The sequence below is a fragment of the Oryzias latipes genome, chromosome 21, assembly GCF_053564925.1.
Source record: "Oryzias latipes strain Hd-rR chromosome 21, Olatipes_Hd-rR_3.1".
NCBI lineage: Eukaryota > Metazoa > Chordata > Actinopteri > Beloniformes > Adrianichthyidae > Oryzias > Oryzias latipes.
In genome coordinates this window covers 19264660-19281531 of record NC_136257.1, presented here as the reverse complement: position 1 = coordinate 19281531, position 16872 = coordinate 19264660, and the positions used below count along the sequence as shown (strand labels likewise).

The 16872-nt window shown below is 40.5% G+C and overlaps 1 protein-coding gene across 1 annotated transcript in view; it reads right to left on the bottom strand.

Moving 5' to 3' along the window:
* The window catches only part of gpr39 (G protein-coupled receptor 39), a 34340-nt gene extending 19793 nt beyond the window's left edge, over positions 1 to 14547 (bottom strand). The window contains exon 1 of the mRNA XM_004081831.5: positions 13376 to 14547. Coding sequence (XP_004081879.1) covers positions 13376 to 14156 — 781 coding nt within the window. The 5' untranslated portion in view covers positions 14157 to 14547. The remainder of the gene's footprint in view (positions 1 to 13375) is intronic.
* Positions 14548 to 16872: the final 2325 nt, after the last annotated feature.

Genomic DNA, 16872 nt, shown 5'->3' with positions numbered 1-16872 from the left:
CCGCTTTTTCCACTACAACAGGGCGTTATGAGTACCTGGTCTTGCCCTTTGATCTCTGTAACGCCACCTCTGTGTTCCAGGCTTTCGCCAATGACATCTTCCGAGACATGTTGCAAAGCTTCGTTGTAGTTTACATCAACCACATCCTGATCTACTTGGACACATTGGAGGAGCACGTTGCACATTTTCGGCAGTTGTTGCAGCTGCTGATCTGGCATTACCTGTGTGCCAAGGGAGAGAAGTGTGAGTTCCATAAGACTTCTGTTTCTTTTCTGGGTTATGTGATCAGTGCAGGGGGTGTGGCGATGGACCAGGGCAAGGTGGAGGCGGTGCTGCAGTGGTCCCAGCCGAACACAGTAAAGGAGCTGCAGCGGTTCCTCGGGTTTGCCAATTTCTACCGAGGCTTCAGCACAGTGGCACTCCCTCTCAAACACATTCTCTGGACCCCAGCAGCCACAGAGGCATTCCGTGGCTGAAACAACGTATTACCTAGGAACCCATCGTCCAACGCCCATGCAATTTATTGTGGAGGTGGAAGCCTCTAACACAGGGGTCGGAGCCGTGCTTTCCCAGTGTCATGATCAGCCAGTCAAGACATTACCGTGCACCTACTATTCAAGAGCATAACTATGACATCGGCGACCAGGAACTGCTGGCCATAACGAAGGCGTTCACTGAATAGAGAGATTGGCTGGAAGGTTCGGCTCAACCCTTCCTGGTCCCCACTGACCACAAAAACCTTGTATATTAAATCCGCCAAGCGGTTGAACCCATGACAGGCACATTGGTCTCTGTTCTTCTCACGTTTTCTGTTTCAAATCACATATTGCCCAGGTTCCAAGAACAGTAAGGCCACTGCACTGTCATGTCTATACAACACCTCTGCGGAGGGACCAGCTTCACCAGAGCCCATCATGCCCTCATCACTGATCCTGGCACCTGTACAGTGGAACATAATGACAGAGTTGCCCAAAATCAATGCCACATAGGCTCCACCACTGTTCTGCCAGGTTGATGGGGTGTACGCTCACCTGTCCCATAAGCAACGGGTTTTCCACTTTGCACACAACTTACCTGCAGCCAGACACCCAGGTTTGGTCAGTACACAGGCACTAACAGCTAATTCTTTCTGATGGCCAACACTGCAGGCAGATGTAGCTCAATACGTAACCCGATGTGCATCCTGCCAAGCTTCCGTCCGGCCTCCTACAACCACTGCTCATTCTATGGCGCCCCTAGTCACACATTGCGGAGGACTTCATCACGGATCTACCCCATTCGAGAGGTAACACCACCATCCTCTCAGTCATAGATTGTTCTTCAAAGTCATGCTGGTTGATCCCTTTACCTAAGCTGCCCACAGCTCTGGAAACGGCAGAACAACTCATCGACCACATGTTCTGGGACTATGGTCTCCTGGAGGACATCGTGTGGACCGTGGTCCTCAGTTCACCTCACGAGTGTGGCGTGAAATGTGCAAGGGTCTGGGCATCAACGTGAGTCTCACCTCTGGAGACCACTCTCAGTCCAATGGACAAGTGGAGCGCCTTAACCAGGAAATCATGCTGTTCCTCAGCATGTACTGTACTCGTCATCAGGAGTACTGGAGTCGGTTCCTGGTTTGGGCTGAGTACACCCAAAACTCCCTCAAAAAGACAGGCACAAGGCACTCACCCTTTCAGTGTGTGCTGGGGGTTCAACCTCTATCAGGAGAACCTACAGAACTGCCAGCAGTGGACAAATGGTTCAACTGCTGTGAGGAGACGTGCGAGGCAGCTCATTTTCAGCCACAGCAAGCCGTCCACCGAACTCAAATGCAGGTCGACCAGCGCAGATGGGAGGGTCCTGATCTAGTTCCTAGTCATTTTCCCGGTCAGTGGGTCTGGCTCTCCACCTTAGATCTCCGGCTGCGGCTCCCCTGCAAAATGCTCAGTTCAAGGTACGTGGATCCATTTCAGATTGTCAAAAAGATCACCTGTGTCCTACCGCCTTCAGTTGAATCCTGCAGATGTCTTACCCACCTTCCACGTCTCTCTGCTGAAGCCTGTCTGTGGACCTCCAAATGGGGGGTTGTGGCCTGAACCCGCTAACGTCGACACGCCCCTGTTGATGGTGAATGGCGAGGCGGCCTATCTAGTCAGGGAGATCCTAGACTCCCGGCGACAAGGGGGTCGGCTTCAATATCTGGTGGATTGGGAGGGGTACAGCCCAGGGGAACGCTCCTGGGTCGCCGCTGATGACATCCTTGACACCTGCCTGATCAGCGGCTTTCACAGATGCCACCTGGACAGACCTACACCCAGACCTTGTGATGGACCTCAGCGTAGGAGCCCCCCTTGCTTCCAGGGCCGCTCGCAGGAGGGGGGCCTCTGTCAGAAGTTAAGTGCTCTGTCTCCACCTCTGGTCACCGGCGGGAGTCACCTCCAGAGTTCTAACCACACTACATATCCCAGCAACCCTTGCGCACACCTGACTCTCATTTATTCATCAACCACAGCATACTTAAGCTCTGCACTGAGTCAAGCTCAGAGCCAAGTATTGTTGGTGCCACTCCTGCCTACCTTACCGAGCCTTACATTTGGACCTGATTTTCTGTCTTCTGACCCTGACTCTGTTTGCCTTCCGCCTGCCGCAACTCTCGCCTCGATTTTGACAACCCTGTCGCTCCTCGGATGAACTTATGCCTGTTATTGACTCCTACCTGCCTGACCCTGATTTAGCTTTGTGGACTTTTAGCTGAGCTAATAAACCTGCTGCATTTGGATCCAGCCGTCTGCCTGTTCATGGGACACCTAAAGACTGCTACCGGGGGCTGCAGTGCCTTGCATGTTAGCTTTGCTGCCATAGGTGTGTGACTGGGTGCGTGAGTGAATGAATTAATGGGACTATGAGTCTGGAGCACTTTGGGCCTTGAAGAAGACCTTAACCCTTGTGCTATCTTAGATGACCCCACCCTTACTTCTCCCTACCATGACAAAGGTGGATAAAGGTGGAAAGATTTCATGTAATCCATAGACACCAGTAAGGTTCACAAATAATTGAAGAAAAAAGGTTCAGCGCACTGTCTAGTGGGTCTAGATGACCCAACTCCCAACGTTTATGTGCTTAGGATAGCACAAGGGTTAAACATAAAACCCTCTAATATAAACCCTCTGGGACTCAATGCAAACAGGTATCAGCTCATACGTGGGTTTTTTATCTTTTTTTCTTAGATGTGCTGTCCAAAAACATATGTCAGCTAGTTGGAGCATTTCTAATAAGAAATTGCTGCTTGAACATGGAAACCAAAGCATGACAAGCTTGTGATTAGATAAATCTTTAGGTAACAGTAACAGCCAGATTTTAAAGAACACACATTTAAATATCTTAGCTGATTAACCATGATGGACTGACACCTGATGGGTTAAAAAAGATGGATTGATAGATGCTTTAAGTGATAATTACTGGACTCAACCTCAAGAGAAAATGAATTTGGTAAGTACTTAAAACACTAAAATTAACTATATACAAAAATATAAAATAAAGTAGAATGGAACAAGAAACAATGTCAAACAAAAGAATAAAACAGTTTAACATACAAAATAAAAAAAGGGAAAACCAAAGTCATTGATCCAGACCGGAGAAACCTTTCAAATGTCTGTATTTAAACTGTTTCTTTGAATATCTTATTGCTTTGTGCGTTGTTGGATATGAATAGCTGCTGTCCTATGTTTCTACTGACCTTCAAAACATGAGTTATATTCACACATCTATTAAAAAACAGAACTAAGTGTTCTTGACAATGACAAAATTAACATCAGAGAAAAAAAACATAATTCATATCTTTATTAAAACCTGCTTTCTCTCCAAGAACTCCTCGTCCCATCCACTCACTTAGTGTTCAAGTCACAAATGGCCAGCAAAAGTCAATAGCCAGAAGCAGAGAACAGTGGGATTTAATATTCATGCCCAAAATGTCAGTTCCAAGTGACGAAAAAAAGTGCGGCAAGTCAATTAACCTTTTTTGTAGACTATGATGTGAGGGCAATTCAACACAGATGCTCCCTGCTTCTAATTACTCCTCCCATTGAAGAGCTAAATTAAAATTTGAAGTTTTTTCAAATATTAAGTATGGTGGCGTCAGGATCCCTCCACTTTAGATTTTGGCACATTCAGAAAGTACTTTCTACACAGTGCGGCAGCTTAATATATGTTAACATATAATACTCAAAAACTGAAAACAAACATTATGGATATTAGTAAATCTGTGAAGACTCCTTAAGACCCACACAGGCAAAAATGGTGTTTTTGGTGTTTCTGACACCAAAAACACCATTTTTCTCATGATGGAGGACATATATAAAGAAAATTAATGTTAGAATGAGCTTTTCTAAGTATTTTCTTTATTCAAATCATTGTTAATCAAGACTAGACTAAATAATTCAGTTGGAAAAAACTTGTAGCTGTGAAATACATTGACATGCTACAAGCCCTGCTCACTTCTGATGCATCCACTTAAGGACAACTAGATTCATGTACGTCTTCATGATCCTCCTCTGAGCTGGCATCTGGCTTAAAGCTGTACGGCTGGACAGCTCTAGTATTGTTCCATCCCAACCTGTATTGTATCCACCTTGCATCAATAATGTTAGGTTGGGGTTGTGAGGCGCTGCAAGTTGGTGGGAGACAGTGTAAACAAAGGGATGATGGGAAGTCGGGGCACGCTTACTCAGCGCCAACAGTTCCCCCCACAACTCAGATTTTTTATGAACAAATGCCCCTCTGCAAAAACTATGTCCTAAAAAACACCACAGGTTTTTTTACTTAGGCTAAAATGGCAAAATCATAATTAAATAACCACTGTAAACAATTTTAAAATAGATCAAAAGATGATTGGAGTGGGACTTTAAAGCAATATTTGGTCCAGTTCAGTAGTTTTAATTAAGATAAGAAATAGTTTATTGGACCTGATGTTTTGTGACTTCTGAAGTGATGAATGCTAAAGATAATGGCTTTTGATGGGATCAGATTGTGATCATGGGATTTTTTCCAAAAGTAACTCATTTATTTTAATGCTCAAACAGATTATTTTGAAAACTAGGGACATGCATTTAACTTCAAAAAGAAAAAAACAAAACAGAGCAAAAGTCATGACTTGCTATCCACAATAAGAAAAACACAATCTACTCTGTAATTGCACTCATCAATATTTAAACACACACTTCCACGTTTGAATCTGTTTGAAGAGAGCAGCAGCTAGTTGAGATAAGCTTCCCTCAAATGTCCAATAAGTTTAGACTCATTTACAAATGAAAAGACATTTGAGTGTGTCAAACATGCTAAATCATTCCATTTTTCTAACATATTTGTGCAGTTTTTGATTCAAAATGTTAAAATTACTTGTCGGTTCATACAAAATAAAAGTCCAAACCACCTGACATGTGATGCTTATGTTAATAATGGTTTTGCTTAAGGGTCTGTAGCTTTACAATAAACTGTCCTGAGACAGTAATAAAGCACATTTCAAATTAAATAAGATGTTTAATGCACACTGATTTTTGTTACAATGTGATGCCCAGGTTTTTCTTTAAAAAAAAAAGGCAGCCTTTCCAATGAATTATTCTTTTTTCTGAGGCTGCAATACCATCATAGTAAACAGTCTACTATTAAAATTGGAAATGCAAAGCAGGTTCAGCTGTTCTCTAGCACTACAACCAAAGGCAAAATGTATGCACTGCAAAATAACTTATTTGAACAACAGAGACGTGTTTTTTAGCTTTATACATTTGTTGAGTAAATACAACTCACTGCATGAAACCTATTTAAAGCTGAATGTCAAGAATAGATCTAATGCATTTAAATCCAGATCAATGCAGAAACGATACACATGAGTTGCTGCAATGTATCCCATATTACTTTCCAACGCTGATAGAGGTGATAACATCCTTAACTTTAATTCTGACCAGAAAATCTCACTCCAGAGGAGTAACTTGTTTATTCGGTAACACTTTATAATAAGAGTCCTTAATAAACTATTTATAAGACATCAACAAGCACTAGTAATGTTTTAGTAAGCTGCTTATAAGTACATTAATTAGCATTTGTAAATGTCTTATAAAGGGTTACCTAATAAGCTAGCTTGCAGCAGTAACTCTCAGGTGTAAACTACTTAGTCAGGTGATTCAATAAGGGATTGTGGCTGACGAGGTGTCCAATATCTGAAATTAATGAAGCAGAAGCTTCTGATAATTAACATTAGCCTACTTACCATGGTCACGTACAAAAGATAAATATTCAATCAGTTTTTAGTTTTGTTTAAGTCGATTTTTCATAAAAAGTGGACTATTTGTTACGTGGTCTGCGCATTGTCATGGTAATAACTGAGTTGGCATCGACCTTGACTGCGGCGGCAAAGGATAGGAATGTACAGTATATACTGATCGTCGCGATGGGTTAAATAAAGCGTCAGTTGAGAGAAAAAGTTCATCTCTTACTACTTGTTTTTGTCCAGATGATGAACCAAATGTTTGTTTTAATGAAGGCAGCAATATAGAACATTTAGGTTATGTGACCGGAATTTTTTTTTTAAGGTACATTTTCACTGTCTATTCTCACTTTTTAGTCTGCACCAAGCCACCAATCATAATTGGGTATTCACCTGAACCATGGTATTACATTATACAATCAATCATTTCCATATTACTTACATATTTTAGTTATTTATATCTTAGTCTATCCATATTATTTCATCAACCTATCTTTTAGAAATATAAAGGAATTAGATGTCTTGTAAATGGTGTTGAAGTAATGAAATCTTATCCACTTGAAAAACGACAAGCAATGGCAACATTGAGCACTGAAATGAGCACACAGCTACATCCTTAGAGCCTACGGGTATGGAAGTAATTGGCTGTTTTACTCACTTTCAATTATTCACAGAAAATATTAAACAACCAGCTTTTGATGAAATAAAAAGCATTGATCTTTTTGTGAACTTAATACTCACAAGTTATTCATAAATCCATGATTGTTTCAGTAGAACATGTCTAATTGCCTCGTTAACTACTGTCTCACCCTTTGATGTGCTGGAATGATCGTGTAGTTCAGTTCACACCTTGGCGTCCTGTCGGACTTTCTAGACACAGTCACCCCCAATTGTCAGCACTGACATTTGTACTTAGCCAGGAAGGCTGGCAGCAGTGTTGGTGTCATTGTCCTCAATCTTTGGAGGCTTTATTAACCAACTTACTGGGTGGGCATAAGTTCTGTCCCTGACCTTTACATTTGGAATCCACAGTTGTTAATCTGCTTCAGTAAAGTTTTTATGCCCACAGGCCAGTGAGCCCAAGGCTCAGAGGCAAACAGCAAACAAAAAGGTTTGGTGTTATGGAATCAAGATCAAAATCATCTGACAATACGGATTCAAGAGGTATAGAATTTACTATAACTTCAATCTTCACATGAACAGTAAACAACACTGCTTTGGGAAATGCTCTATATTTTGGTGGAATTAAAACATTGTGTATCCCAACAGGATCAGGGGCAGCTGTGGTGCAGAGGTAGTGTGGCTGACCTCTGGTTGGAGGATTGGCGGTTTGGTTCCCACCTTGCCTGCCCATGGTTCAAAGGGTCCTTGGGCAGGACAATGAACCCCATATTGCTTCTGGTGGTTGAGGTTGCCCTGTAAGGCAGCCTAGCCACCATCAGTGTGTGAATGTGTGTGTGCATGGGTGAATGGGACTGTGACTATAAAGCACTTTCAGCGTTAAAGGAAGGTAGAAAGTTACTATATAAATATGCACTGTTCACAATTTACCATACACTCTCTCCTTGGTATTGCAGGAAACGTGGCATGTCATTTGCACTAGCTGGAAAGTATGATCTTGAAAAGTTAAAGAGAGAAAGGTATGCAGAGTTCTGATTCCCAAGTTCTCTCTGCTGTGATGTTGTCCAATGCCTGAAATCTGTCTAAGAGACAGTTTGTTTAGATGGAAAAAACTTTTTCAATTCTCTATTCCAAAAAAAGGAAGATTAGAAATTAGACTGTTATTGTTTAACATGGAAGTTTCCAAGACGCTAGAGTAAGTAAACTAAATAAAGCCACAAATACTTGTATTTTACAAATAAACAATTAAGCAGTCAGCTCCATTTGTGGTTACTGTTTCCAAGTTTGTCGTTTTCAGGCCTTAAACATGCCAAAATTGCCAAATAATAACTAGTGTACTGTGTGTGAGATGTTTGAGTGGTGCAAAAACATCAACCAAATAGCACAAAGAGGCAGGGGTCCAATAAAATGCTAATGTTAAATCACACGAATTAATATTCTTAACCACCTTCTCCTGCTTGGGGTCACTGAATCTGATGGAGCCAATCTCCTGCTGTCAAGGAGGCATAGATTCCTGACAAGCTGCCAGTCCATCACCGCCACATGAAGACAAACAACCAACCACACACTCTTCCACTCACTCACAGAGAAATTTAGAGTCATCTGTCAACCTAATATGATTCCTTTCACACTGTAGGAGGAGGGCCAAATGGCTAAAGGAAAAAAAATGCACTGTACACAGAACAGTCCAAGATTCAAACAGAACCTTCTGCTCCAAGATAAACTAACATTTTACAATGTCATCTGCAAAAAACAAAGATATGTTTTATCTTAACAAATACCAGCATACAAGAAAAAACAAACAAGCTGCCCAGGTTTTCTCCTCCAAGAGGGCCAGCAGGTCTGCAGCAGCCTTTACTCTCTTAGAACAAATGTGTTTCTTTTGAAATGTGAAAAAAACTTCACACATTCCAGTATTGCAGGATAGTTGCTATCAGACATAAAAGCATGAACAAGAATTACAAGTGTATAGGTGTTACCGTACCCCATGTAGGGTTGCTTAAGCTTGTTTTTTCACCATCCTAAAGTGTACTTTTCTTTTTTCTAAAAATGTTCCTTCCATGTTGTCTCCTTTTTATTAGAAATTTTTTACCCCCTCTTCTTAGTCCAGTGAAGCAGTGTAAGAAGAGAAAACCAGCCTTGAAAACAGGAGATTATTTCTTTTTGTTCAAGTTAAATCTCTCTAACACAATGAAGCATTCAACTGATCCCTCTGTTTACACTGCTGCCAAGCAGGACCTTGTGTTTGATCAGAGCAAAGCTTAAGGTTTCTGACTAAAAAAGCTCAGGCTGGTGTAAAAAAGAGTAGTGTTATTCTAACGAGGCAAATTTTAGAGGCTACCAGAAGAAACTGTGCAAATTTCAGCCAGAAACATCAGAATACCAGGAACTTATGGAATTTGGGTATTTATATTTAGCCTCAAAAATAATCTTAACTAATAATCTAGTTAAAGTTCCATTAGTTGTCACCCACCTGGGTGTGTGAAATTTATTCTCCGCATTCAACCCATACCCTCAGGTGGCGGTGGGCTTCAGTCACAGCCTCCAATCCATCCCTTTGAAGACCCCCTCCAACATGTTCTTTTGGTGTTTTTGTCATGATGGAGGACATGTATGAAGAAAATTAAGATTAAAACGTTGTGAATCAGGAGCAGACGAAAAATCAAAAGAGCCCCCTCCCCACAACAAGACACAATGCCCCCCCACCCCTTTCACACCTCTCAAGCCCCAACTGATGGGGGAAGACAATGAAAAATAGGAAATAGGCAGAGCACGAAAACAGGATGTTTGTTATTGGAAACGCTAATAATAACTGGAACTTCCCTCTCTGTGAATATCTGCATAGCCAGCCAAGTGGCGACGCATGTCCCCATCCAGAGGGAGAGGTCCCAGCTGAGGAAGCACCGGAAGTAAAAATGATTTTTTTTTTAAAATAAGAAGTAAATAATAAATAAGAAGGTGCAAGAACGTTAAGACATTTAATAACCACTGGGGAAATTTTACGAAAGAAGATGCATCCATCCATCTTCTCCTGCTCATCCGGGACTGGGTCACAGGGGGAGGAGTCTAGGCAAAGATATCCAGGCCCACAATCTAGGAGAGCTCAAAAGGGGCCGGTGTAATGTGGTTTAGGTGACAGTGAAAGGTGGGTGCCTCAGCAGCCCAAATCCCAGTCATGAAATGTGGCACAAAGAAGATGCTAAAATTATAAACACATATTTCAAAGAGATGATCTTTCATTGAGGCACATTTTCTCCAGCAAGGCAGAATTAGATATAAGAAATCAGTTCTCATCTGTCCGTGAGCCTAATTTCCAAGCTTAGGTTCTGACCTGCAGGCTCCACAGTGCTAGATAAAATTACTATTTTGTTACCAATCAAATAAGACTGGGATAGGAAAGTAAATAAAGTCACATGGTGGGACGTTTTTGCAAGCATGATGTAATGCAGAATAATCCTGCAAATAAGAAAAGAACATTTTTCACATTCCTTTTTCTAGGAGGAAGAAATAACATATATTCTAATCCAAATTTGAATCATAAACTAGCTCAAAGCATGTAAAAGGGATTTCACGCAAGTGACCTCAGACTGTCAGAACAGCAGAAAATCCTTTATAAAAACGTTTTTTTTAAGACACACCTGATTTTTGTACTGTGTTAATTGGTGGAGATCAAGCAAAGATACATTAATTATTAACACATGGATTCAAGGTCTACCCTAATCATGAGATAAGATTGTAAAAGACATAAAAACCTGGACGGGTAAAAAAGAAGACCATACTGATGGAAAAAGAAACACACTTAACACAATTAGCGGTGGCTCAAAAACAGCCTTTGTTGCACGTTAAAGTGCCTAGGATAGCACAAGGGTTACACTGAACATTCATGAGGGAACAAAATACAAATTATGACTCAGCAACAATCTCAGAATTCACAGTGTCTTTGAGATTCACTTCATCAGTGATACAGATTTTACTGATTCAGATTGTCCTCATTTTTTATTATTTAGCTTTTAACTTAAAATAATATTAAGACTAGAAATGTCAGAAGCCTGAGCTGCAAAGTGGTATAGTGGTTAGCACTCTAGTCTCACAGTGAGAAGGCCTTGGTTCAAATTCCAAATAGGACCTTTCTGAGTGGAGTTTGCATGTTTTCCCCGTGCATGCCTGGGTTTTCTCCAGGAACCCCGGCTTCCTACCACAATCCAAAAACAAGATTCATAGGTTGATTTGTGATAAATTACCCCTAGGTGTGCATGTGTGGTTGTGTGGCCCTGCAAGAGACTTGCATGCAACCTATTCAGGGTGTACCCCGCCTTCACCCAACAGTTGCTTGGTTGGCAACCCCGTGCCCTGATACAGTGGGTTTTGAAAATAGATGGATGAATGGCATACACTTAAACGTGCTCAAAATGTAAAAAAATTCAATCACATTTACAAATGCAGGTTTGTGGTAAAAAAAAAAAAAAAAACATCACTGGGCAACTTTCAGACAAACATCTGCTTGAACCCACATTTTTAACCTTAAAATAACAGATAAGCAGTGATTGACTTGTAGTTCGTACCTTTGGCCCGTATATAAACACCCACACAGGCTCAGGAAGAACACAGACTCCTTACACGAAGGCCCAGTTTGGATCTGAACCAGGACCTTATTTTTGTGTGCACCTGCAAGTCTAACCACCATAGCACCATGCATCCCTAATCCAGTCTATCTGTTTAGCACTGGCAGAGAGCTGTGCTGAAAATAGATGCCTGATGAAGAATGATCAAACCTAAGAGGGAACCAAATGACCAATTCTGAGCTGCACAGACAACACAATAGGCTGACAGACAACAGTGCTCTGTAGTGCGGTGGGGGAAATTTAGAGTTGGATGAATATTGAATGTGGACTGTTAAATTACTGACAAATGCTACATTTTTATGGTCATAAATATCATTTGTGCTTGTTTCAAACTTGACAAAGAAAAAAAACAGGTAATCCAGCTTTATCCTTTCACCAGTCTTTGGAGTTTTGCAATTGTGCCTTTTCTCATTCAGCTGTAAATTTTTGCGATCACCATCTGTGACGGAAATGCTGTATGACTTGGGAACACAGGGAATTTGGTGGCTTTATTTCAGCCGTTCTGCAGTGGAGCATTCGAACAGCCTCTATAAAGTGTCTCTATCTTCTTGTGTCCAGTGTAAGCTGATAACTAGCAGACCAAGACAAAGCCCCAACTGGAACCATGAGCCCTTTACTTTGTCCATGCCTCTTACTCTGCATATTCACTTATAAAAATGTAATCTTAGTTGGCAAGCATCTGACCCCACTACCTCTAAAAACCTTACAGACATTTTATAATATTCCTGTTTGAGGCACTGTTCTCTGTTTGTTCCACGGTAAAACACTGCTAATCTGCTTTTTGAAACTTAAAAGACCTTACAAAGTCAAGATTTATAGGCTTTGAGGACTTTAGATCTGTTCACGTTTATCACATTTTAGACAAGAAAGCACTGACTGCTATATCTTAAATCAGATACTTTTAATCTATCGCTTCCATATTAATATCAATGTGAGTAATTTAGTTTAAAAATTTGGGACTTCAAAATGAAAAGTACGCTATAAACATAACCTTCTTTAAATTGGTCTCAACTTTAACAGCGTGTTTCCCTCATCTGAGACCCACTGGCAAAAACAAAGTTCCAGTCCTTAAATCTGTAGATGATTTTTAATGGTTGAAATGAAAAAAATCTGTGTCATAAATGGTGCTCTTAATTAGAGCAATTAAGAAGTTTCCTCAAATTTTGTATATCATCTTACAAGAAAAACAAATTTTCTTAGTTGACATTTAAAGGTGGTGTATTGAAACAAATAAAAGGTGATCAAAGTTTTAAAAAGGATGGGCTAAAAGAGCACTGGATGGAGAATGAGAAGGGAAAAGAAAATGTACAAAAAAAAGAATTTCATAATATGAACTGTAGACATAAATAACAGATAATTTCTCACAGTATCCATTATTTTTTACATGGCCAAAACAATAGCAGAAGTGGGAAGGGCACATTGACCGGACTTTTATCCGCTCAACAGTGTTCTGAAAACCACAAAAGGGGGTGACATCTGCCTGCCACTTAAAAAAATAAAACCATGCCGTTAAATCTGTGCAAGTCTGAGCTGTAAGAGAATCAAAACAGCTCATTAAATAAACACCCTCCCCCCTGTAGAGTTACATAGGAAGTAAAGCAATAATACATGTTTAAATCATCCTTTAAAACAGACTGTAAATGCATTTTTAACAGGAGTTAAGGATGAATTGCCTCCTTTTGCAACCTCTTTTATGGTCTATGATGAAACTGCAGCACTTGCTGGTTAGCTTCAAATTTGAATCAAAGGGTTGGCTCTTGGTTCTGAACCCACACGCAAATGACACAATAAAATATACAGTTAGTCTGACAGAAATTGAAAAAGGAAACAAGCCTTAAAATAATTCAGCTTAAAACCTGATGTTTCGGAAATAAATTAAATAACTTACCCAGAAAAATGATCGTCTGCTTTCTTGCGATCTTCACTGATGAACTCTCATGTTTGGATGAACTCTCATTTCCATTGATGCCTGTTTCCACAGGTCCCATAGGTTTCCGCAGAACCAGGATCATGGCCCGGCACATGAAGGCCACACCGATCAACACCATCATGTAGACGATAAAAGCCACAAATATGCTGACTCTGTACATCACCCAGTGCTCCCTCAGATTGGTGCAGAAAGTCAGATTTTGGTTGGGTGTGTCTGCTCGGGTTGGTATGAATCCTTGTGTTCCGGTGGCAATCAGCAGTGGCAAGGCTACAAGCAGGGACACCACCCAGGCAAAGGTGATGAGGGCAGAGGTGCGCTTTCCACTCAATACTTTGTAGCGAAACGGGTGACAGATGGCGAAATAGCGTTCAAAGCTCAGAGTGGCCACATTGAGGATGGTGGCATAGCTGCAGGCCTCAAACAGAAAGTTGTATATCTTGCAGGAAATGTTCCCTGATGCAGATGCAAAGGGGAACCAGATGGCGCTGTACAGCTCCACAGGCATGCCGATGAGGAGCACCAACAGATCAGAGCATGCCAGGCTAACCATGTGGTCAGTGACGTTCTTCTGAAGGTAGCCATTACGCTTCAGCACTTGTGTCACTCTGATAGTGACTGAATTACCCACAATGCCCGTCAATAGAATAAGACTGTACACAATTGTTAAAATGGTCTTTACTGTGTAGTTGGGTTCCAGTTTCCTCCAGTCTTTCTCCTCTGGCAGCATTTCCTCAGTCATTGTAACAGTGTTGAGCAAAGATTTTTTTCCTTCTTTTGATTACCTTATCAGCTCTGCTGGGCACAGTCCCTGTGATTTGAGCCAAGATCCAGAGGACACTTTTTACAAGCCAACAGTTTGTGAAGAAAACTGTTCTCAGTCTCACAATATTCCTATTTCTCCAAGGCGTGTACCCCTGTTGGTGGGAAACACCAACTCCCATGTATCTCTGACTTTACGATGATTGGGCTCTTTAGAACCTTGTATGACCGTTTTGTACTCACTGTTACTCAGCAGCTTATCAAATACAGGGCTTGATTCCGGTCTTGTTCCATCTCCCTGAAGTTCAGATGAATACGTAGCACCCCTAGAGAGTCTTCACAACTCGCGAAGATTCATTCACCTTGGCCTCAGTCTGAGCGAAGTGTTCACTCACATTTAACTCACACAAATTTCCTCCTCCCTCCTACGTGGGCAGGGCAGTTAAACATTAAACAGTACCAGAGGCAGCGGGGGTTGGTTTCATTTCTTATCAGCCCTAATGGGCCTTCTGTTTACATGCATATTATGCTTTAGGTTTTGGCAGAGATTGCAAGGTTGGTCAAAAATGAGTCATAACTAAAAATCATTTGAATAGAAATGTTATAGATGAGAAATTTCTGTCAAAGACTATACATTTTAACATTTTACAAAACAAATAGAATGAAAAAAAAACATTAAAATGGCAGTACAAAAAGCATATCAGTGAGAGAGTAGTGTAAAAAAGGTCTGTTGCTGTCATTATCCCATTAGTCAATTGATTTTTATGTAAATTTTGAGCTTTAAATGCGAAAGGATATCCAGATCCATTTGAGTTTGCAGAGTAAAAAATTAGGAATCAACTATTAAAACAGGTAAACTAAACGCAGAACTTGTTTACCCAAATGAATTCCCAGTTAACATGAGTTCTAAGTTTGACACATTGTCTTAATCATAGCATGAGCAAACTGTAAATAAATGGCTATTTCTTCCTTTCATGATGGACTGGGGCCAAACTGACACATTCTAGTTATTTATTTTAAAATTTGTTGAAGATGTAATTTATCTGTTAAGTTTTTGTGTAATTGCTTTAAACCACCAGATAGCAATATTTTACAACTTCAAAGATGCATTTGGTCGACCACATAAAAAGACAGAAAGTGGATATTAGCTTTTGATGATCACAGAAATGACACATGTTTTTTAAACAGGAACTTGGTTGAAATAAAGCAGACACTGCTGCACACTGTTAACTTAAACTGTAATCAGATTTTTTTTCTGTTTATGTTACAAAACACAGATTGCTTTCATACAGAATAAACCCTGGGTTAACATTTAATGAGGCTTGCGTTGTTTAAGAAAAATCTAAATTCTGATACTTGAGCATATATAGCTTGTACTATAGGTCAATCAAACATTACTCAATGGAAGAAACTGTCTAAGACTGAACCAAATTTAATTCACAAAGAAAAAATTAACTGAGATCTGTCCAGGGCTGTCCAGATTTGCCCAATAATAGCTGGGATTGGCTCTTGCGACCCCATGACCCTAAAAGGATTCAGCGGGTTAGGAGATGATGGATGGATGAAAGAATCATGAGTAAACTGACTTGCAGACAACTTTTTCATCTTCTAGAGTTTATTTAGCGATTGGCAAACAACTGAATAAAAGTAACCACTTCCTGCTTAAACTGAGATTAAAGCAAAGAAAAACACATGTTAGAGTTAAGAATTAGAATTAAGTCTTTCTGAGATATTGCAGCAAAAATGTCAGTTAAAAACATCATATTTACCTTTCTGTTTTCAATGGTGTCCTCTAAATCGTGGTCTTATGTACCTTCCACTAAACAACTGAACACTTTAGTTTACACCTGGTGTCTCTATGTAAGTAAAATGCTTCCCTGGGCAGGGAAGAACTGCTGTCTTACCATAAGCCTGACTGCATTGGTTAGAACAGGAAATGCAAGTGTTTGCAATTGGATGACTAGGGATGAATGGTGATGTAGTAATTAACACTCTCGACTCACAGTGAGAAGGTCCTGGTTTAAATTCCAGCTGTGACTTTTTTGTGTGGATTTGCATGTTCTTCTCGTGCATGTGTGGGTTTTATCTGGGATCTCCCAAAGTCCAAAAACATGACTATTTGGTTAACAGGGATTCTGAATTGTCTCTTAGGTGTGGGTGTGTGTGAGGTTGTCTGTCCTTGTGTGTAGCCATCTGATGGATGTGTCAGGGCCAATTCAGAAAAACCCCATAAATATGAGTAGCAAAGATCAAATATCAAGTTTTCACACACACCCAAAAAACATGTTTAAAAAAGGTTATATTTTTGGTTTTTCTTTGTAAATGGTGCGTACTTCTAAAGCGATTTTCAACTTTGATTAAGGCCCAAAGCACACATGGCGCTGCGATACATGTCGTCAAACTGTACCGACCTGGAGAAATGTGGGGTTCAGTGTCCTGCAAGGTGGGCAATCTTTCCATCAATCTTTTGTTGCTGTTTTTTTAACAGTACAACTTAAATTGAAATAAGTCACTTAAAGTGAGATTTCTTAGGTACATGGCCTTAGGTTACCTTAGATACCTGTAGCCTTAGGTTGAAGTGATGCTGCAAAATCCCACATAGATAATTTACTCAAATTGCCCTTGAAGTAAAACAACATAGAGCTACATTGTGTTCTTACATAGCTTTAGGAGATGAATATAATAATTATGCATCA